Genomic DNA, 23,590 nt, shown 5'->3' with positions numbered 1-23,590 from the left:
GCACCGTCACACAGTGGCAGCCGTGTGTACCACCTACAAGATGCACTGCAGCAACTCACCAAGGCTCCTTAGGTAGCACCTTCCAAACCTTCAACTGCTACCATCTAGCAGGACAAGAGCAGCAGATACCTGGGAACACCCCCACCGCCAAGTCATACACCATCCTAATTTGGAAATATATCACTGTTCCTTCAGTGTCGCTGGATCAAAATCCTGGAATTCCCTCCCTAACAGCACTGTGGGTGTACCTACACCACTGAGACTGCAGTGATTCAAGAAGGCAGCTCACCATCAAGTCCTCAAGGGCAACAAATGCTGGTCTAACCAGCAATGCCCACATCCCATAAAGGATTTTTTAAAAATCCCCATCCCTCCTGGTATAATCTATAATCTTCCCACATTATCATCCCATTAGATCAGCATCTTTCATCCGACCTTTTTCAAGTATATCCATGATGAATGGACTGAGCACCACGGAAGATATCCCTCCACTGGGATGCTGGCTCTCATCTTCGGCCTTCATATCTGTGATCAGGTAAGACCAGAGAGAGACCAAATGCTGATTCCACCAGCACAACCCTGCCAGGAATGAGATAGTTTATGAGTGGTAATGCCAAGTCCAGATCACCCTAGTAATCTAGAGGAATACAGGGGAAGATCAAACAGAAAGGGAAAGTGTACAATTGGCACAAAGAACTAAATACTGCAGATAATCTAGATAAATATCAGAAATGGATGATAATGTGGTAACTTGGATCAGCAAATTTGCTGATGATACACTGAGGAGTAGTGGACAGTGAGGAAGGTTTTCAAAGCTTGCAGAGGGATTTGGACCAGATAGAAAAATGGGCTGAAAAATGGCAGATGGAGTTTAATGCATCAAGTGTGAGTTATTGCACTTTGGAAGGACAAACCAAGGTAGAACATACAAGGTAAATGGTAGGACACTGAAGAGAGTCGTAGAACAGAGGGATCTGGGAATACAGATACATAATTCCCTAAAAGTGGCGTCACAGGTAGATAGGGTCGTAAGATTGAATAGTTAGGATTTTATTCCCTGGAGCTTAGAAGAATGAGGGGAGATTTGATAGAGGTGTATAAAATTATGATGGGTATAGATCGAGTGAATGCAAGCAGGCTTTTCCCACTAAAGCTAGGGGAGAAAAAAACTAGAGGACATGGGTTAAGGGTGAAGGAGGAAAAGTTTAAAGCGAATATTGGGGTGGGGGGGGGAATTCTTCACACAGAGAGCGGTGGGAGTGTGGAATGAGCTGCTGGATAAAGTGGTAAATGTGGGCTCACTTTTAACATTTAAGAAAAACTGGAACAGATACATGGATGAGAGGGGTGTGGAGGGATATGGTCCAGGTGCAGGTCAGTGGGACTAGGCAGAAAAATGGTTTGGCACAGCCAGGAAGGGTCAAAAGGCCTGTTTCTGTGCTGTAATGTTCTATGGTTCTGTGGTTCTAAATGCAGGGACAGGGTAAAAAAGAAAATGAGGAAATCAAAGGGAGGATATGATTAAAAAATTAGCAAATAAAGTTAAAGAAAACCCAAAGCTGTTTTACTGGTACATTCATGGTAAAAGGTTAGTTAAGAAAGAAGTGGTACCTATCAGAGATGAGGAAGGGAACTTGTATGTAGATGCAGAGACTGTGGGAAGGGTTTTAAATGAATATTTTGTCCCCGTGTTTACAAAGGAAAGGCATGATGTTGATTTAGTATTCTGGGAGGAACACCGTGAGATATTGGACAGGATACAGAGAGGGAGAACTCGAAGGGTTGGAATCCTTGGAAGTTGATAAGTTGCCAGGACCAGACGGACTGTTTCCAAGGCTGCTGAAGGATGTCAGGGAGGAGATAGCAGATGCTCTGAGGATGATTTTCCAATCCTGACTAGGATACAGGGGAGGTACCAGAGCACTGGAGAAATGCAAATATAGTTCCATTGTTTAAAAAGGGATCGAAGGAAATACCAACCAGTTATAGGCCGGTTAGTCTTAGATTGGTGGTGAGCAAGTTAGTAGAATGAATCCTGAGAGATAGGATTAACTGTCACGTAGAGAGGCAGGCACTAGTCAGGGATGTCAGCTTGGATTTGTTGAAGGAAGTTCTTGCCTGACAAACTTGATTAAATTCTTTGAGGGTAGTGCAGTGGATGTTGTGTACATGTATTTTAGTAAGGCGGTTGACAAGGTCCTACATGGCAGGTTGGTTAAAAAAGTAGAAGCCCATGGAATACAGGGTAATATTTGATGGACCATAAGATACAGGAGCAGAATGAGGCCACTCGGCCCTTCGAGTCTGCTCTGCCATTCAATCATTGCTGATATTTTTCTCATCTCCATTCTCCTGTCTTTTCCCTTGATGCTTTGTGAATGGAAAGTTGTTCCAAGTGGTGTTCCACAGGGTATGGTGTTGGGACCCTTGCTGTTTATGTTATATATTAATGATTTGATTGTGAACGTGAGGAGCAAGATTGGAACATTTTCAGGTGCCACAAAGATGGGCCAAGTAGTGGATAGTGTAGAGGATAGTTATAATCTCCAAAACGATATAGATGGGTTAGTGGAGTGGGCGGTAACATGGCATTTTAACATAGAGAAGTGTGAGGTAATGTTTGTTTTAGAGGTCAGTTATAGAGAATACACAATAAGTGGGAATATACTAAGGTGGGGGGGGGGGTGGTAGGTGAAGTGAGAGATCTTGGTGTGCAAGTACACAGATTCCTAAAGGCAGCAGTTCAAGTAGACAGGGTTGTAAAGGAGGCAGATGGAATGCTCTCCTTCATTGACAGAGTACAGCATGTAAAAGGATATAATGTTGGAATTGTATAAAAGACTGGTGAGGCCACAACTGGAATATTATGTGCAGTTTTGGTCACCACATTACAAGAAGGACGTAATTGCTCTGGAGAAAGTTCAGTAGAGGTCTCCAAGAATGTTGTCAGGGCTGGAAAAGTGTAGCTATGAAGAGATTGGATAGATTGGGGTTATTTCCCTTGGAACAAAGAAGCATCCTGAGTTTTATTAATAGGGGTACAGAGTACAAGAGCAAGGAGGTTATGCTGAACTTATACAAGACACAAGTTACATTTCAACTGGAATAATATATACAGTTCTGGGCACCACACTATAGGAAGGATGTGAACTAATAAATAACCTTTAAGGACTCGGATGGAGTGGATTACTTGAAATGTGTACAGGAGAACTTGTTAGGTCAAAATGTAAGGGGTCCAACAAAGGAAGGAGCTGTGCTGGACCTAATTTTAAAGTTCATTTATTAGTGTCACAAGTAGGCTTGCATTAACACTGCAATGAAGTTATTGTGAAAATCCCCAAGTCACCACACTCTGGTGCCTGTTCAGGTATACCGAGGGAGAATTTAGCATGATCAACGCACCTAACCAGCACGTCTTTCAGTGGGAGGAAACTGGAGCACCCGGAGGAAACCCATCCAGATGTGGGGAAAATGTGCAGACTCTGCACAGTGGTCCGAGGCCAGGAATTGCACCCAGGTTCCTGGTACTGTGAGGCAGCAGTGCTAACCACTGTGCCACTAATTCTGAGGAATGAAGCTGGACAGGTGATTGAGGTGGTGGTGGGGGAGCATTTTAGTGATAGCGATCACAACAAGGTACAATTTAAGCTTGTTATGGACAAGGAAATAGACAAACTGCCAAAAAACAGTTTTGGATCGGGAGAAAGTGGAGTTTTATAATGTTGGAGTTTAGAACTTTGTTGAGACCACAGCTGGAGTAATATCTACAGCTCTGGTCACCACATTATAGGAAGGATGTGATTGGAGGGGATGCAGAAGAGGTTCACCAGGATGCAGCCTGGGATGGAACATTTCAGTTATGGAGAGGTTGGATAGACTTGGGTTATTTGCATTGGAGCACAGAAACTGAGGGACAACCTGACTGAGGTGTACAAGATTATGAGAGACATGGACAGAGTGGTTAAGGAGCAACTGTTCCCCTTAATTGAAGAGTCAGTCACGAGGGGACTTAAGATCAAGGTGAAGGGCAGGAAGTTCAGAGGGGGAATGTCAGGAAAAACTTTTTTGCCCCCAGAGGGTGGTGACAGTCTGGAATGTGCTGTCTGGGAGGGTGGTAGAGGTGAGTTGCCTCACATCCTTTAAGAAGTAACTTGGCACATCATAACATTCAGGGCTTTGGGCTAAGTATTTGGATAGGTAGGTCAGGTGTTTCACATCTGTCAGTGCAGACTTAATGGGCCGAAAGACTTCTTTTATAATCCCTGTTGAGCCTAAATTCCCGTCTCAGTTAGTGAACTGAATGGTCTATGTGTTTCTAAATTATGATAACGTGCAGTAGAAATACAAACTTTTAATTCCTTTTGCGAAATATTCGGCTACATATTGTGAGTGGAAGATTCTAGATCAAGTCTAAGTGTATGGCCCCAGTGCAGTGAATTAATTTTCTGAGAGTGACCTTGTTCAAAAGGACAATTGGAAACACGGTGAGATTTAGTTATTTGATGTAATTAATATTGAATGTTAGTGTGTCTGTAATGAGTCAGTGATATTTCTGATGGGCCACATAACTCCAACAATATCATTGGTGGTTTTTTTTTATAAAAAGCTGATTGTATTTTTAGATTTTTAATTTTTCTAAGAGCCCTGTGAGCACCACCATGGGAGCGCCACCAATATTTTTCAGGAGAAAGTTGGGAAGATATTTAGAATAAGCTACACCCTCCCTCCTTTGTAAGGAATGCAAATTATTGGTTGCCAAAAGTTACTGTAGTTTGCATTGAGGTGATGGTATAGCTGAGGCCCCTGGCTGGTCACGCTACAGTCTTTGATTAAAGCAAGATAGTGTGGATGCTAGAAATTTGAAATAACAGAAAATTCTGGAAAAGCTCAGTCGGAGTGGTAGCATCTGTGGAGAGTGAGAAAGAGAGTTAATGTTTTGAATGTAACGTGACTTTTTTTGTGAACTGTCATCACAGTCTCTTGGTTTGAGACATGTGTTAAGTGAGCAGGTAGTCCAGATCCAGACTGCTTCTCTCAGAAAGGCTTTGTGATGGTTTTGTCTCCTTCAGCTCCCTCTGCAGAAAAATGACCAATGCACAAAGGTAAGAAGTGCCTGTTAAGGATTTTCCATGTCATTAACTCCCGCTTCTAACCAACAGCTATCGGTATTTGGCTATGGAACAGACAAGAAAGGCAACTGGCACCACTATTGGGAAAATAACCAGTTAGCTGGAGCTTTCCATGTAACAGGAGTACACAACGCAACCTTTGAGACCCATGTCATCAGACAATTGGCAGAGATCGGGAAAATCCGGCTATACAGAGGCAAACACAAAGGTTCCTGAATGCACCAATGGAAAATAAAAACCCAATTCACCAAACCATTCAGCTACTCATCACTGGGATTATACTAATCAGGATGTTTGGGAGAACTCTAGACAGTTTTTTTTCCCCAATGAGAACTCTGTAAACCTCAGGCAGAAATGTTATATGTGCATATTTTGAGAATCACTGTTGTTTCTATTTAATCTCTTCTCCCAAATAAATTTTATATAATATTCTGAAATTAATGTCTTATGTCTGTTGGATGCACACCACCTTCTTGGGATAGATGGTCAGTCAGTACTTTGGGAGGCTAGGCAACTGATTAGTTGTGTTTCTTCTGTTATTTAATTATTGGATGTGGGCGTCACTGGCAAGACCAGAATTTACTGTCCTCAAAGGGATTGAGGTCAATTATTTTAAAACACTGCAGTCCATTGTAACAGATTTGAAACAATTGAGTGGATCGCTTGGTCATTTCAGAGGGCATTTAAGAGTTAACCACATTGCTGTGGGTCTGGAGTCACATGTAGGTCAGACTGGGTAAGGATGGCAGATTTCCTTCCCTAAAGGACATTAGTGAACCAGATGGGTTTTCACAACAATCTGAGGGTAAATTACTCTTAATTTCAGATTTATTTCACCAAATTCAAATTGCCTGTTGTTTCGGTGGGATTTGAACACCGATCTCTGGCTTACTACAAAACAGGAAATGCTGGAAAATCTCAGCAGGCCTGACAGTATCTGTGCAGCAAGAACAAAGTTAACATTGAGTCTAGGTGACTCAGCTGGATTACTAGTCCAGTAACATGAACAGCATAGCATCTGCTCTGGCAACACAGACAAAGTAAGAAGTCTGACAACACCAGGTTTAAGTCCAACCGATTTATTTGATAGTAAACTCGCAAGCTTTCAGGGTTTGCCCCTTCGTCAGGCAAGTGACGGGGCAAACCCTGAAAGTTTGTGAGTTTTCTATCAAATAAATCAGTTGGACTTAAACCTGGTGTTATCAGACTAATTACTGTGTTTACCCCAGTCCAACACCAGCATCTCCACATCAACACAGACAAATCCAGCAATTTACTATACATGGTGATACCGGATACACTACTGCTGACATCCAGGTGGGTTCATTTTAAATTGACAGTACAGCCTTTTGGATAAAGGTTACTTTGTGTGTTGTCTCCAGTAGCTCAGCTAGTCAACTTGTGTCCAAAGCAGAAATGATCCAAAGAGACTGAGGAGATTTGACTTGAGTTAGCTCAGGACAGTACATGCCTTGTGAACTGTGGAGGTGTTTTTAGAGCATGGTGTATTTTGCCTCAGGGGCCACTGCTGCTTTTAAAGGAAAATTGGATGAATATTTGAAGCAGGTAGTTACAGAGCAATAGGCTGAGAGCCCCACCCCTCTCAGCAATAGACAGAGCAGGAAGGGGGCATCATTTTGAGCACAGGCACAGTGGGTAGAATGGCCTTGTGTTGTAACTGTCTGTAGTTTAAACATTAATCTAGTTAAAAACATTTGTTTGAATAGGAATTTGAAAATGTTCAAATGTTGATGAACTCACTCCACTGACTTCAAAATATACCTGATGTACATATCTAACAGTTGAATTCTGAATGGAGCAGTATCTGGGGAGAATTCCAGCTCACTTGTTGGGTCATTATGCTAAAATCCATGTTGGACCAAATGTTCAATAAAGACACAGAGTGCAGGAAAATAATCCCCATATTCCTTTAATTTAAGGCGGCAGCAGTCACTACAAAGAAAACAAAAAATACTAGAATCCTTATATTGTACAATGAAGGAAAAGAGATCAACTCTCAAACAATCCAACAATCAAACATAACTGTAGCAACAGGATTTTAAAGAGACAGTACCCATTTTGGTCAATATACTGAGCAAAGTATGAACAACATCCAAAAAAGAAAATCCTTGCAGATTAAGAAACTTTGGTGCTATTTTCCACTGATTGAAATCAGAATCAAGTCCTGCCTCCCCCATATCTTTGTTTCAAAGAGTTTGTGCATTGCAGGGATGCTACAGAAGTATGTGGATCAGTGCTATAAGCCCCCCTCAGCTCAGTCAGAGATGCCCAGACAGAAAGACTCTTGTGAAAAGTCATTACATTTTGGAAGGTTTTAATTGGAAAACAAGCTGGAATTTGTGCCAGTAATGGTTTTATAAACCTGTGTGCACTGCTTTCTAAAGGCAGTGCTGCCAGGAACGTAGCAAGTGATGATTTCACACCAGTCTACTCCCGAGTGCGAACAATGCACAACTTTACCAGCGAGAAACATGCACCCATCACTTGTGAGCCATAAGAATTGCCTAACTCACTGGCACCTTCAGCATTATCATTATTCCAAACCCTATGGCTTGTTTCATTCCAGCCTAAAGGAAGCACTGGAAAGCAATAAAACCATTTCCAGTGCGGAGAAATAATTTGCCCGAGATTGCATGACCAAGAAAATATCAGAACATTTAGGAGGTGGAATTTTGCAGAACTGAGCTGCTTCTCAGTGAGACCAGAAACACAAAAACACAGAAAAGCCTCATGTCTACAAGCTGCTGAACTGTCAGACAATGGAGATGGAAGCTGGCATTGTTGATTCTTGAAATCATAACACCTGCTTACACTCGTATTGTCATGGTCACTGCACTAGACGCAGGCAATCAGCTGGCGACTTTTCAATTGGTTCAGTAAAAGGAACGAACAGATATTGAGGCAGGGATTGTAACCAAACTCTCAGCTCAAGTCAATTAACTTCCCACCTTAAGATATTTTCCAGGGAAGTTCTGTAATTGTAGTTGGACTATAGATAGAGCACCAAGACACCATTTACAACCCTATTTACAGCAAATTGGTATATACTCACAGGAGGATTTATAATTGACAATGAACTACCAGGCCACAAAGATCTGAACTGTTTCATATTGTATTAGAATTTACATATTGAAATTTTGATATAATAATTTAATTATTAATTTTTAAAGCTTTATCTGGGTGTTGACTGATTAAACATAAGTTTGTTCATAGATCCTACTGCAGAATTCTGGTTCAATTTGTATACAAAGGAATACTGTCTCTTTAAATCATTTAATTTTTAATAAACATTTAATATTCAGTATTCAACAATCTGGAAGAAAAATGCTTTATGAAAAGTTGTCAAATAAAAATGCTAACCCTTTTCACCTTCCCACATGGTAAGACAAAATAGAAATCAGAATTGGCGCACTTGCAAATGATTAACACAGTTGTTGAAAGTGTATGGCATTTAATAAAAGGCTCTGATAACTCCTTTTACCTACCCTTAAATAACCTGGTTTCTGTTCTAAAGTGCAATGATTATGCAAAAATACTCATGTGTATTTTCTTTTGTGCTTATTGAGGTCAGAGGTGCCAGTGTTGGGAATGATTTCTTTTGTCACTTTCGGTTGGCAGTGTCAGTATCAAATGCCCCTGATTAGAATATAACCCACATGAGATAGTCACATTCATTCCTCAAACTGGGAAAATTCCCTGTATGCCATTTCCTATACAAAGCCATTTTCCCATTTTTTCTTTCCTTTCTAAAGCTTCTTTAATTTTGTTCCTTTGCTGTTTGCTCCCACAGAATAAAAATGTTGAGATAAACTTGCAGGGATATTCAGTAGATCATCCCCTTCCTATCTCTCTCCCTCCTCAGCCAACTGGGATCAGCAAGCACACGATTCTCAAAGCTGATATCATGTTGAACAAACCTTTCCTGCTATCTTACATTCTGACATATTTACTCACAAAGTGGCCAAAGCACCATGTCTGGCCATACACATGGAGAGAGGGTTATAAATACAGCCAGTGTACAGGACAACAACGTGAGAGCATGTAGCTTGGTTAGTTCTCTCGTTGGGAATCCAGGCCATAATAAAAACAGGAGCTTGGATGAGAGTGCTGATTTGTCCTGAAGTATGTGTTGTTTTGCTGGTGGGTTTATGATGCAATGGTCATTGAGTTGAGACCTGCCCAACTCTCAGAATCTTTAAAACCATCCTCAATACACACAGAGCTTTCATTCTGCCTGTCTGCCTTGGATTTGAATCAAGAATCAAGACATGAATAAACAAGGGGCCAAATCACTGCACAGATTTCCAGATTGTGCTTTATCCCCCCCCTCCCATCACTACTTTCTACATTTGATAAATAGTTCAACTTTGGTTTTTATTTTGAGAACTGTATACTCCATAGTTAAAATGGGCAGCAAATGACCCATACCTGAATAAAACACAATAATACATCTCACGTTATTACTGATTTCCCACCCTTCTAAGATAATGAGTACTGTTGTGTTTACCAATCTAACTCCTGGAAACTTACTAACTGCTGGTTACTGCTGTGTAATACAGATTACAAAGAGAGTGCAATTAACATTTCTTAAAAGGACATTCATTCTGTATGACAATTTGGCACATTCATACACTATTGTATACAAAGGATTTACTTAACTCATTTATTAATGCACATGGCTGAATATCTTGTTCCCTTCCTACCCCTGCCCTGCTCTGTTAACCTTCCATAAGAGCTCATCTCAAACTGATTTCCAGACCTTTCCTCCAATCTTTGTACCTCCTGTCTCAAAATTGTCACTATTCCCATTTCTCCACCAATCCAGAGCCTCAAGCAGCATGTCAGCAAATACTAAACTCAATTCATTGATTCTTCTTCCAACAATCCAGCATTTTGCAGGTTTGGCCCAGGTCTTAGGGGTTTCCTTGAAACACAAGTGTTTGCCAAATGTGTTCCTGAGCTCTGTACAGCTTCAGCCAATATTAATTCACATCGAGGGAAAGAGATCGCAATTCATCAAAAAGTGCAGTATAAAATGTTGACAAAAATTTCATTTCTTGGAGCCAATTCACAACCAGGACAATGCAAGTTGCAGGAAAGTTCTAGAGTTTAAGAAAACAGGAATTTCATTAAAGATTCTCACATCACTTAAATAGGCCAACCGGGACTAATTCAATTCTGGGCTTATTACGAGAGAAATGATGTAGAGATGCTGGCGTTGGATTGGGGTGGGCACAGTAAGAAGTCTCACAACTCCAGGTTAAAGTCCAACAGGTTTATTTGGAATCACGAGCTTTAGGAGCACTGCTCTTTCTTCAGGTGAAAAGCTGAATTTCAATATCAGAAATAAGACTGGATATAGTGTTAGAAATGACTGAAAAGCTGGGGTGGAGGGAACTAGACAAGAGTGAGGGTCTCCGTTGGGCAGAGAATGTCTATTCTAGAACCTTGCAATGAGATGACAATAAAGAGGTGAATCAGACACTGGGTGTGGAGATAGGGCAGTCAGAATGGACTTGTTGGGTTGAGATGTATATTTTTGTTGTGTGTTTTCCATTCAGTATTTTTGCAGACAGGCTATTTTTCAATGTGTTATAGGGAGGCCTCACTTGGAATGCACTGCCTGAGAGCGGTGGAGACAGGTTCAATCGAGTAACTGAAAAAGGAATTAGACTGTTATCTGAAAAGGAAGAATCTGCAGCACTGTGGGCTTGAGGCAGGAAATGACAGTGAATTTCTCATTGGGAGAACTGGTATAGACATGATGGGCAGAATGAGCTTCTTCTGCATGATAACAAATCTGAAATCCGCTGTCAGATTGATATTTTGGGGCCTTAGCTGGATGTCTAGCCCAGCTGGGTTAATGTGTCACCTTTCTGATTAGATTTAAAGTGCTGCACAAAACCACAGTCTGGTCAATAAAGCTCACCCTCATCTCAATATTAAACACAGGCTGGGCTGCAGTACATTACAGACACAAAACTTCAAACTCTGAATTCAGCTTTACAGAACCTTCGGTTCTGGGCACTGCATCTCAGGGAGGATACACTGGTTCAGAGAGGATGCAGCACAGATTCATTACAGGCACAGGGCTTAAAGGCAGGTTACCTAAATCTAACTAGAATTCTCATGTTAAAAGGACGGAAGGGCCTGGACACTTTAGCGGGGTGGTCAGTGTTTGGGAACACAGATTTAAAGTGATTGGTAGAGGATGGGTCGGCAAGGTGCCATAATGGTTAGCAGCTGCCTCATAGCAATAGGGACCTGGGTTCGATTCCTGTCTGTGTGGAGTCTGCACGTTCTCCCTGTGTCAGCGTGGGTTTCCTCTGGGTGCTCTGGTTTTCTCCCACAGTCTGAAAGATGTGGTGGTTAGGGTGCATTGGCCATGCTAAATTCTCAGTGTACCCGGACAGGCGCCAGAGTGTGGTGACTAGGGGATTTTCACAGTAACTTCATTGCAGTATTAATGTAAGCCAGCTTGTGACTAATAAATAAACTTTACTTAAAGGGAAGATAAGAAAAAGTCTTTTCATCCAAGAGGGCTGTGTGGAGCTGGAACTCTGCCTGAAAGGGTGGTAGAGGCAAAGACTCATTTAACAGGTCCGGGATTTGCAACTGAAGACTCCTAACACTCTGGAAAACGGGGATTAGTCCAGGTGGCTCAGAATGGCCTCTTTCTGTGCTTGTAAACATTTCTACATTTTCCAACTATCTGCAGAAGAATGAGCACGAATGTGGTGGAGGAGGAGGGGCAGGGATGGAATATTCTCTTCTTGCCTAGATAAATGCAACTCCAATACTCGCAACACCATCCAGAACAAAACAGCCCGTTTGAATGACACCCCATCCACAAACACACACTTCCTTCACCAATGACACACAATGGCAGCCATGTGTACTATCTACAAGATGCCCTGCAGGAACTCAAAGTTTCTGAAACAGCACTTTCCAAACCCAAGACCTCTACCATCCAGCAAGACAGGGGCAGCAGGCACAGAAACTCCCGCCCTAACAGCACTGTGGCAGCTCACCACCACCTTCTAAAGGGCAATTAGGAATGGGCAATAAGTGCTGGCCCAGCCAGTGATGCCCACATCCAATGAATACATTTTTATAAATTGCTCTTTATGAGAGTCAGCACGGACATGACGAGCTGAATAACGTGCGCTGTAACTATTTTGTTATTCTATGAAAAATAAACATGATCAATTTTCCCTAAAAATAGGCCACTTGCTCAAGTATTACAGCAGAATTGATAGTCAGCTTTGATTTTATAAAATATATTGGAAAAAAACATAAGTATTTGAGTAGTTTGGTGGATCCAGTTGTGGCCGTAAGGCAGGTTTCTATTATCCAAGTTTATATTGTGCATCAGTTGAATCTGTGACTGTCTCTTGGGTTCAGATAGTCACACTTATCATTTATGCAAAACCACTGAAAAGTCTAATGATTTTTATTTTGAGAGCTGAAATTGGCACATGTATTGGAAAGAGGCACTTTCAGAGACACCAAGGTAGCAGGTTTTTGAAAAGTTACAAGGAAGCAATCCCTTACACAGTGAGTATTGAATCAGAGCGTCCGACACAGTGCGGAGGGTTGGTGTGAGAGATACAGCTAGAGAGAAGGGGATGGCACAGAGATTCCAGAGGGCACAGGGACTGAACCATCTTTTAGTTTCTGAAACCATCACACAATTTTCAAAATAAAAGTTAATCTATTAGCCCAAAAACAAACCTGGAAAATGAGTTTAAAAATAATGCAGATAAACTCTCTGGAGGCTGTGGAAATAACGAGGTGTTAATATCCAGTCATCAGCCTCTCCATCTATCAGAAAATGACCATGGAAAACATCCATCAAGAAACTTCCTATGCAGACAGTATTAATCAAAGTACAAAGTGCTGGTCTACTCACCTCACCTATAAATAACTGGTCATTTTGGGTGTGGCAGAGTTGGGATGAACATTAATCATTTTCTGTTCAATTTCACAGCAGCTCTGTTCCTGGCCTGTTTGCTACAATTCCAAACCACTCCTCCATTAAAATCTTCTACCTCCCAGAACTCTGGACAACTTCAACTGTCTGGTTTACCAAACAGGGACGTCAAAAAGTTGTTCTAAATATAGTTTGTGCCCCAAAGTTGATTTTGATTTTCTGTTCTACATCGGTTGATATGATTATTCATCAACAAATTTCCTGATCCTTTGAGAATTCACAGGAGATCCCAATGGAGGCTCTGGTGAGCTTTGACTGAGTGAATGAGAACAGATCATTTAGCAGCAGCTGTGGGTCAGCAGACATCAGCTACAGCCAGTGGATACTTGTCATCAGTTAGCAGGCACGCTTTATAACATCACAGTGCATACAGATTAGACAGCAGTTACAGGAATGTATTGATATACAAATCTCGTAGGCCAGATGCAATTCTTGCTAAACCTATAACTTAAAAGAAAATATTTAGCAGACTGCTCACATTGCCAAGCTAACTAACGTACTTTAATACCAAATTAAAATGTGAATGCTCTGACCATTTTAAAATACTGCCCACTTAAGCCAAAAGAACAATAAGTCAGTTCAGCCGCTGTCAAACCTCAACCCCTCTAGCCCAGTCTGTAACAATGCCAGTACTAAAAAGCAATGCAATAAGCACCAGCTGTATAAGATAAAATTTAAAAGGGATTTAAAAACTAACATATACAAACTATATTCTTTATCATTTAAAGCCTTTCAATGAATTGTGGTGGTTTTAACGGCACTACTTGTTGCAAGAACTCATCGTACAAACAGAATCTTTCACAACTTTGACACAAATAAATATCTTTCGATGTTAAGATTCACAAGGAAAAAAAATCAATCTGTTTTTGCTGACATTTGTGCAGCTTTTAAACTTTGCAGGTTTGGGAATGAATACAAGCCAACTGTAGGGGTTTGTGTGTCAGGGTAATGGCCCTGCTTCTCACCAAGTACCCAAGAAAACAATGTCCGTTACAAACTCAGAGCAACTGAAAACCAATCCTTTGCAAGAAGCTTCACATCCAAAATCCTGAGCCAATCCCCTGAAGTGTCATTGCAAAATAAATTCCATGCCTCTCTATCTTAAAACACAAGTGTATTCCTGGCAGTGAACGTTACTGCAAAGAACATGTACAGCTTACAGTTTGTTTCAGTGTTTTGGGGGGAGGGGTCCTCCCATTGTCCACCCCATCCTGATTATTCCCATTCTCTTCCGAAGGTACAGGCTGGGGTAAGGTCCATGGAAGCTCTGTCACTTTCCCCCAGATGGTGAGGAGATGGGTTGTGTGTCAGCCTGCTGGTCAGCGTAGGAAGATATCAGCTCTGATCCTGCTCTGACCCAACATCCAGACATCTCCAGTTTGGGGTTCATTAGTCAGCACTCGGAGTAGGACCCAGAGGTGATTTTCCATCTCTAACCTGGGGTCTGAGGCCAATTTTAGCCCCTGCTCCAAAAGGCTGACTCAGCAGGAGTTACACCTCCACCTGCAGAGTCTGTGTGACTTTCTCACAAACTGCACTCCCCCTTCCCCGAGTCCACGAGGACCAGTCTCTCAGCCTGTGACCTGTGGCAGGAGTAGGATAAGGATCGCTGAGACATGGAGAGCTGGGATGTGACCAGTTCTTGATGATAGTTTGTGCATCATTGTTTAATCCGAGAACAAAGAGGGAAAGAACTGTTACCAGATTTAAACCAAAAGACAGCGAGACAGAGACAGAGAGAGAAAGAGTGTGTGAGGGGACAGTTCGATGGATCTTGAAGCTGTGTGTGCCCCACTGTCTTCCTATTTTAAATGATCTTGGGGGCTGATCGGTCATTGGTTAAAGTCTTTCTCAGTTTGACCCCCCTACGAATCATGGACAAAACATCATCACCGCCCTCGATTGGTGAGGGGGTAGCAGCAACACTGTCCACCCTGCCAGTCCTTTGGGAAACCTCTGCAGTGCCCAGGTGAGGAGTGAGTCCGTTTCCCGTAGTGTTTCTCACAGGCTTTGATTCTTGGGCATTTTGGAGGTTGGGGGCGGAGTGCTGTAGGCCGCTGACCAGAAGTGGTTTCTCTGGTACCAGGGAGTATCCGGGGCTCTGTGCCATGCTCAGACTTTGTGTTGAGCTGCAAATTCCCTGCTTCCTTTGCGCAAAACTGGACCTCCCTCCCTGCAGTCTAACGGTCTCCTCGCTGCCCGTTCGACAGACTGCCAGAGTGACCGGTTTACTGGACACGGGTGGCCCGGGAATGGGCACCATGGGAGTCCGGATGGGAATGGGCACACCACTGATGGTGCCACGTCGGAATGTCGGTTTGCTAGAAGGTTTCCTTCGAATTGTGGCAACATGAGATGTCATCGTGGATTCAGGATCAACCAAGAGGCTGACTGCAGAAGCTGGTCGCTTTGCCTGAAACATTTTCCTATAATTCAGGCTGATGTCACTATTCCTGGGAATTGTAGAGGATTTATCAAAATCAATCTGAGCGGCCAATTCCTGCTCTCCGTGCAATGAGATGTAATCATAATCGGGCACTAAAAGAGAGAACAGACATTAGTAAGGAAACTGCTGTGAAATAAACCCAGCCAGCACCATCAATAACAACAATCTGTCTTATAAAATATTTCTGCATCATTCAATGATGGAGCCAAACCAGGGACTTGCCATTAAAATGCTCCAATTTTACTCAAGTACAGTAAGAAATCTACCTAAATCCTAATACAATCTCAACCTAGAGAATGGGGTATGGGGAAGCGAAAAGGCAGTCAGGCACACTGCTTCTTCATTCGTTTATGAGAAGTATATTTCGTTGACAAAGCCAGCATTTATTGCCCAGTCCTAATTGCCCTGAGAAGATGGTGGTGAGCTTCGTAACCACCGCAGACCCTGTGGTGTATGTGCTCCCTCTGCGCTGTTAGGGAAGCAGTTCCAGGATTTTGACCCAGTAATAGTGAAGGAATGGTGATATATTTCAAGTCAGGATGGTGTGTGGCTCGGAGAGGAAGCTCTGAGGCAGAGAGTTGGTATCAATGGGTGCTATTCTGGTTGGCGGTTGGTGACTAGTGGAGTGCCGCAGGGATCAGTGCTGGGACCTCAGCTATTTACCATTTATATAGATGATCTGGAGGAGGGGGCTGAGTGTAGGGTGATGAAATTTGCTGATGACACGAAGAGGAGTGGAAAAGCAAATTGCACTGAGGGTGTGGAAAGTCTGCAGAGGGATCTGGATAGGCTGAGCAAGTGGGCGAGGACTTGGCAGATGGAGTATAATGTTAGCAAGTGTGAGGTTATCCACTTTAGCTGAAATAATAGTAGGAGGGATTACTATTTAAAGGGCAAAAAGCTGCAGCATGCTACGGTGCAGAGGGACCTGGGGGTCCTTGTGCATGAGTTGCAAAAACCCAGTCTGCAGGTGCAGCAGGTGATCAAGAAGGCGAATGGGATGCTGGCCTTTATAGTGAGGGGGATAGAATATAAAAGCAGGGAGGTCTTGCTGCAACTGTACAGGGTACTGGTGAGGCCACAGCTGGAGTACTGTGTGCAGTTTTGGTTGCCGCATTTGCGAAAGGATAAATTGGCCTTGGATGGAGTACAGAGAAGGTTCACTAGGCTGATACCGGAGATGAGGGGGTTGGACTATGAACAGAGACTAAATAGACTGGGTCTGTACTCGTTGGAGTTTAGAAGACTGAGGGGGGATCTTATAGAGACGTATAAGATAGTGAAAGGGATGGATAGGGTAGAGGTAGAGAGATTCTTCCTGCTTAGAAAGGATAGCAGGACTAGAGGGCACAGCCTCAAGACAAGATGGGGGGTGGGGGGTGCAGTTTAGAGCAGAGTTGAGGAGGAACTTCTTCACTCAAAGGGTGGTGAATCTCTGGAATTCTCTGCCCGTTGAAGTGGTGGAGGCTGCCTCGCTGAATATATTTAAGTCATGGGTAGATAGGTTTTTGATAGACAAGGGAGTTAAGGGTTACGGGGAGAGAGCGGGAAAGTGGAACTGATCGACTTCAGATCAGCCATGATCTTATTGAATGGCGGGGCAGGCTCGAAGGGCTAGATGGCCTACTCCTGCTCCTATTTCTTATGTTCTTATGTTCTCTGGGTGCTGGTTTTCCCAGATACCTGCTACCCTTGTTCTTCTGGATGGCAGGAGTTCCAGGTTTGGAAGGTGCTGCTGAAAAAAAACCCTCGGTGAATTCCTACAGTGTATCTTATAGATGGTACATAACGCATGGTAGCAGCACTAACGGCCGAGGGAGCGCCGCACCATCAGAGGGTCAGTATTAAAAGGGCGGTGCTCTGTTGGATGTGCGTGCTCCAGGTCAGGGTATGATCGAGGATCCCATGTTCTCACTGATGCTCGTCATGAACTGATTTTATTCGTCACCCATCTCCTAGGTGTTAGTTGACTGTGGGATCTTGCTGTGTACATGATGAGTGCTTTGCATTGCTGTAAACCTGAAAGCTGCTTCATATCAACACCACCAGAAGGGGTCACTGAGTGGCTGAAACTTCTACTTCTGTTTCCCTTGGCTGTACCCCGCAGCACCCTGCCTGCTTCACAACAACCTGCGATTCATTTTTTAAATAAATAGCATAAATAATTTTACAACTCACCAATCAGGGTCTGTTCCTTCTTTACTGCTGTAAAACAATTGCAAAATTCAAAACCACATCAGCAAAACAATGGAAATAATTTCTCCTCTCAAATCCACACCATGGGTCTCTCTACCTAAGAGAGGATATACTTGCCACGGAGGGAGTGCAGTGGAGGCTCACTGGGCTGATAGCCAGGCTGGTGGGACTGCCCTGGGCTCGACTGGGCCGGTTTTCAGTAAAGTTTAGAAGGATGAAAGGAAACCTGATTGAAATGTATGAAGTTCTAACAGGGCTGGACAGACTAGATGCAGGAGGATGTTTTCTCTGGCTGGGGAATCTGGATGTGGAGATGCCAGCGTTGGACTGGGGTAAACACAGTAAGAAGTCTCACAACACCAGGTTAAAGTCCAACAGGTTTCTTTGGCACAACTTTCGGAGCCTCAAGCTCCTTCATCAAATGAGCGAGGACTTGTGTTCACAAATAGGGCATATACAGATACACACTCAATTTACAAGATAATGGTTGGAATGTGAATCTCTACAGGTAATTATGTCTTAAAAGTACAGACAACGAGAGTGGAGAGAGGGCAATCTCACTAACTGACAATACACATCTCTTTAACCTGTGCTTGGCCCTCTCTCCACTCACATTGTTTGTACCTTTAAGACTTGATTACCTGCAAAGACTCGCATTCCAAACATTATCTTGTAAATTGAGTGCGTATCTGTATATGACCTGTTTGTGAACACAAGTCCTCACTCACCTGGTGAAGGAGAGCTTGTGCCAAATAAACCTGTTGGACTTTAAGCTGGTGTTGTGAAACTCCTAACTGAGGACTCTGTAACCAGGGGTCATAGTCTCAGGATATGGGACTGATCATTTAGGACTGAGACAAGGAAACATTTCTTTGATTTTGATTTGATTTGATTTATTTTTGTCACATGTATTAACATACAGGGAAAAGTATTGTTTCTTGCGTGCTAAACAGACAAAACATACCGTTCATAGAGAAGGAGAGTGTAGAATGTAGTGTTACAGTCATATCTAGGATGTAAGAGAGATCAATCGAATGCAAGGTAAGTCCATTCAAAAGTCTGACAGCAGCAGGGAAGAAGCTGTTCTTGAGTCGGTTGGTATGTGATCTCATACTTTTGTATCTTTTTCCCGAAGAAAGAAGATGGAAGAGAGAATGTCCGGGGTGCGTAGGGTCTTAGTTATGCTGGCTGCTTTGCCGAGTTGGGAAGTGTAGACAGAGTCAATGGATGGGAGGATGGTTTGTGTGATGGATTGGGCTACATTCATGACCTTTTGCAGTTCCCTGCGGTGTTGGGCAGAACAGGAGCCCAGACCAAGCTGTGACACAACCAGAAAGAACGCTTTCTACGGTGAGAGTCATAGCTGACATGCCAAATTTCCTGAGTCTTCTGAGGAAGTAGAGGCATTGGTGGGCTTTCTTAACTATAGTGTTGGCATGGGGGTCCAAGACAGGATGTTGGTGATCTGGGCACCTAAAAACTAGAAGCTCTCGACCCTTCATTTCTTCACTCAGAGAGTAGTAAACCAGCAGAGGCCAAATCACTGAACGTATTCAAAAAAAGGGATAGATAACGTTTTAGATTTTAACAGCATCAAGGGGTATGGGGAGAAAGTGGGAATATGGCATTGAGATTGAGTATCAGTCGTGATCATACTGAATGATGGAACAGGCTTGAAGGGCCAAATGGTCTATTCCCAGTGTCTATGCAAAATGTAGTCATGATGAAAACCAGCAGAAGCAGTGCTGTTATCAAAGACTTTCAAACAAAATAGACACAGAGCAGGGCAGTGAAATTAGTTTGGGGATTGATACAGAGACTGGGGCAGTGGGATTACTTTAGGATTGACACAGGGCTATGGCGAGAGAGTGGGATTAGTTTGGGATCGTTACAGGGCAATGGGGAGAGCGCGAGGCAGTGGGATTAGTTTGTGATTAATACAGGGTATTGGGGAGAGAGCAGGGCGAGATGGTGGCACAATGGTGAGCACTGCTGCCTCACAGCACCAGGGACTCAGATTCAACTCTGGTCTCAGGTCACTGCCTGTGTGGCGTTTGCACATTCTCCCCATGTCTCCAGTTTCCTCCCACACTCCAAAGATGCATGGGTTAGGTGGATTGGCCATGTTAAATTGCCCCTTGCTATCAGGAGGAATAGCAGGGTAAATATGTGGTGTTCTTGGTACAGGGGCTGGGTGGGATTGTTGTCGGTACCAACTTGATGGGCCAAGTGGCCTCCTCCTGCACTGTAGGGATTCTAAGATCCTACATGTGATTCCAGAGCCACAGCAATGTGGTTGATTCTTTACTTCCTTGTTGAGCAGTACAGTGTTTGTTTTAAACAATTTAATTACAATTTCTCGCCAATTTTCACCAAAAGTAGCTTTTTACTCCAAATTTATGTAATCCAATGAATTTTAATTCAATAGCTGCCATCATGGGATTTGAACTGGCGTCTCTCTGGATTACTGATCCAGTAATATAAATAAACACTCAGTTACAGTACCCTCTCTGGTACATGATTGGATCTAATTGCCAAGCCTGTCCTTGCTGCCGAACGGTGTGGAGTTTCTTACCTTGGGAGGGGATGGTATCCTCGGAACACGATGGTGTGGTAGTCTGGGTGCTGTAACCGCTAGAACAATGCAGAGAGTCCCGGCTGCTCCTCTGGGCATCCATATTCATCCCCTGACTTAGGGTTAAGGCCAGGTGCTCTCGAGCGCTCATCTCTCCGACCTGTGGCTGCAATATACATGGTAATATCACTCAGTACACCAGCAGGGGGCTGGCTGGGAGCAGTCAGAATCGACAAGAATTAAAACACACAATGCTAAACATCAGTCACATCAGCCATGATCTTATTGGATGGCGGAGCAGACTCAAGGAGCCAGATAGCCTTCTGTTCTTATTAACCCCACTGCCAGTAAGCTATCCTGTCCTGTAGGTGTGAGTTATGGGTCTTGTGACACAGTGAGCACGTCCCTGCCTCTCAGCCCAATCCCAGGATTGATAGCCGAAGAAGATGCGTTTATAACTTGGCCAAATTATCAGCCTGTGAATTCTCCAGTACACCCGGCAGTGGGAGAATTCCATGCTCTGTCACACTGCTGAAGGCAAAGGTAAACCACTGCAGTACTTTACTGAGTGAAACCAGATCGATGTGAAGGAAATGGCAGCCCACAGTCACAATTCGTGAAAGAGGGAGAGAGAGAGAGACCCTCTTTACCTGAGTAAAGTCAGCAGTGAGGTGCTCAGTTGGTAGCTCACATTCAGAAACCTATTGGTTCAAATCCCACGCCAATCTTTAAAGGGTAGGGAAGGGGAGGGGGCAGGGGAGTTCTCCCCAGTGTCCTGGCCAATAATTTTCCCTCATCAACATCACAAAGAAACATATTATCTGGTCTTTATCACCTTGCTCTTTGTGGGATCTTGCTGTGCACACAGACTGCCACATTTGCTACATCACAACAGTGACCATACTTCAGAGAGTATTTAGTGAAACACTCTGGGAGGTTCTGAAGTGGTGAAAGTTGCTACAGGAATACAGGATACCTTGCAGGCAGCAGTAGCTGCTGAGTGCACTGGTCTGTCAGTGGCCTGTGAGTACATGCTGCCCTCCACTGGCGTCTGGGCTCCATTTTCTCCAATCAGTTGATAAGACGACGCTTCCTTCAGCTGGAGGCTGTTGCTCGGCTGTTCCGTTGGTGCTAACTTCGCCCAGTCCTGGTTTAAAAAGAAACCAATTGTTTAATCATTTTTCAGATACAATATTCTGAATATTCTGTTGGGTACATGGTCCTAGAAATTATTTCACATCTAGGATGGAACTGGTCTTGTACCTTTGTCAGATATGGATACACATCACAGCTCTGAGATCTCAGGTCTATGAAACTGAATATGGGTTTGGTCTCAGGTGATTGTTCAGAGATACAGAACCCCCTTTTTCCTGTTAATCACTACTTTTATTGCCATTTGCAAAGTCCTTCTTGCTCTTCAATGATGCTAAACTGCAATTCCCCAATCTCACTCCAAGGAATTATTCTGGAGTTCATCTCCCCGGGATATGAAAGCCAGCTAGAGCACACTCCCAATCTTTGAAACACAAGACAATACAAGTCACATTTACACAGCCACTCCTCCTGATTTAACCTTCTGAATCCTGGAAATCTAGCTGATTTTCGTCTTTCCTCAAATACAGAGACAAGCAACAGATCCCAACAGAACCCAGACAACACTGAGGTTCTCCTGATCAACACGGGTGGTGCTGCCTTTGCTTGGTAAGCACTCCAGGACTGCGCTTCCAACTAACATTTTCCCAATATCTCTGCAGACACAATCCAGTGATGGTAAACTCACACAGTCAGAGCTAACCAATCTGAAGGAATACTTGTTAAAAATAGTCTAAACAAGATGAATTTAAAATGTAAAGACTGCAGTCAACAAGATAAAACATTACCCAGTCACCACAAATACAGTTCAAATCCCATTTTTCCAATCCTACTCTGTCCTACAAGTAACTTCCTCTGGAGAGGGGATGTGTATGGTTACTCATATTGCTCTTTTCCCGTGTTCCTGGGTTAACTACCAACACTTCTCCATGTCTGCTATCTCTCCAGGGGGAGATGGTGTGTGGTATGGTAGTGCAAGTGATAAAGTTACTGGATGATTAACTCGGAGACCATGAGCTCAAATTTTACCAGGATCATTTGACAAACTGAATTCAGCTTTTTTTTTTAACTCTGTAGATAAAAAGCTGGTAAGAGTGAGACTAGGAAGCATTTGGTGTGCTGGGAAAACCCCAAATGCTTCAATAAGCATCTTTAGAGAATAGAATGAACCAACCTATATGTGATTCCAGCACCAGCATGAAAAGCACTCAGTTACATCAAAGCTGCTACAATGGACTGCAGCAGCTCACCACCAACTTGTCAAGAAAACCACGATGAGCGATAAACACTGGCTTCGACAATGGCAAAAATCTGGAAACACTGACGCAAAGATTCAGGTGCAGACTGAAATGTCATGGACAGGTACTGAAGATCACCACCATTAGAATTCTGGCCTCCAGCTAAAGGAACAGAATGCCAAGAAGCAGATGCCAGGTTCCAGCTGGTCTTTACACCATTCCTGCAAGTATTGAGAGTTCTAGCTGGCTGGAAAAATTCCAGCAAAAATATTTCAAGGTAGAAATGTTTCCTAACACCAGGGGACTTTATTTCTGTCTCAACTCATTCAATGGGGCAAGCCCAGTTGCAGATCATTTCTGGGAGAGATTTTGAGCTTTTATAGGCAGATCTTTCAGGAGTGAAATTAGAAAAGACTACTTGTAGAAGTTTGGAACTCGCTGTAATTAATGTTGCCCCAAGCTCACCCAGCGTAAGAAGTGCTATTTGTTAAATTTGTTGAGTGTGACAGACACTGATGAGCTTGTATTTATTACTGTCAGAAGGTGGTGGGGCTTCTGATTGGAATTATAACAAATGTTCTTTCCTAGAATTTTAGAATTGTGCAGCAATGGAGGCCATTCAGTAAATGATGTTTCTGTTTTGTCCAGGGAGTCACAGAAGTTTACACCATGGAAACAAGCCCTTTGGCCCAAATTGTCCACACTGCCCATTTTTTAACCACTAAACTAATCCCAATTGCCTGTGTTTGGCCCATATCCCTCTATACCCATCTTACCCATATAACTGTCTAAATGTTTTTTAAAAGACAAAATTATTCCTGCCTCTACTACTACCTCTGGCAGCTTGTTCCAGACACTCACCACCCTCTGAATGAAAAAATTGCCTCTCCAGACCCTTTT

General features: G+C 43.1%; 2 protein-coding genes across 9 annotated transcripts in view; one reads left to right on the top strand and one right to left on the bottom strand.

The window, feature by feature from the left end:
- The window catches only part of LOC145353775 (CMP-N-acetylneuraminate-beta-galactosamide-alpha-2,3-sialyltransferase 2-like), a 48,207-nt gene extending 42,673 nt beyond the window's left edge, over positions 1–5,534 (top strand). For 6 of the 7 annotated variants that reach the window (XM_080204555.1, XM_080204554.1, XM_080204556.1 and 3 more), the window contains 2 exons: positions 416–535; positions 5,160–5,534. In XM_080204555.1, coding sequence (XP_080060681.1) covers positions 416–535; positions 5,160–5,345 — 306 coding nt within the window. In that variant the 3' untranslated portion in view covers positions 5,346–5,534. The remainder of the gene's footprint in view (positions 1–415; positions 536–5,159) is intronic. The other variant, XM_080204560.1, reaches the window with a different exon arrangement.
- Positions 5,535–7,043: 1,509 nt separating this feature from the next.
- mtss1 (MTSS I-BAR domain containing 1) overlaps positions 7,044–23,590 on the bottom strand; it is a 146,776-nt gene continuing 130,229 nt past the window's right edge. Inside the window, exons 11-14 of one of the 2 annotated variants that reach the window (XM_080204552.1) lie at positions 21,337–21,507; positions 20,361–20,526; positions 17,768–17,791; positions 7,044–15,681 (exon numbers count right to left, since the gene is read on the bottom strand). In XM_080204552.1, coding sequence (XP_080060678.1) covers positions 14,951–15,681; positions 17,768–17,791; positions 20,361–20,526; positions 21,337–21,507 — 1,092 coding nt within the window. In that variant the 3' untranslated portion in view covers positions 7,044–14,950. Of the gene's footprint in view, positions 15,682–17,767; positions 17,795–20,360; positions 20,527–21,336; positions 21,508–23,590 lie in introns of both variants that reach the window. The other variant, XM_080204551.1, reaches the window with a different exon arrangement.

The sequence above is a fragment of the Carcharhinus amblyrhynchos genome, chromosome 16 (genome assembly GCF_965287045.1).
Source record: "Carcharhinus amblyrhynchos chromosome 16, sCarAmb.v2.hapA, whole genome shotgun sequence".
In the NCBI taxonomy this organism is placed as follows: domain Eukaryota; kingdom Metazoa; phylum Chordata; class Chondrichthyes; order Carcharhiniformes; family Carcharhinidae; genus Carcharhinus; species Carcharhinus amblyrhynchos.
The sequence above is the reverse complement of the archived record's forward strand: the minus strand, read 5'-3'. Positions and strand labels throughout refer to the sequence as shown.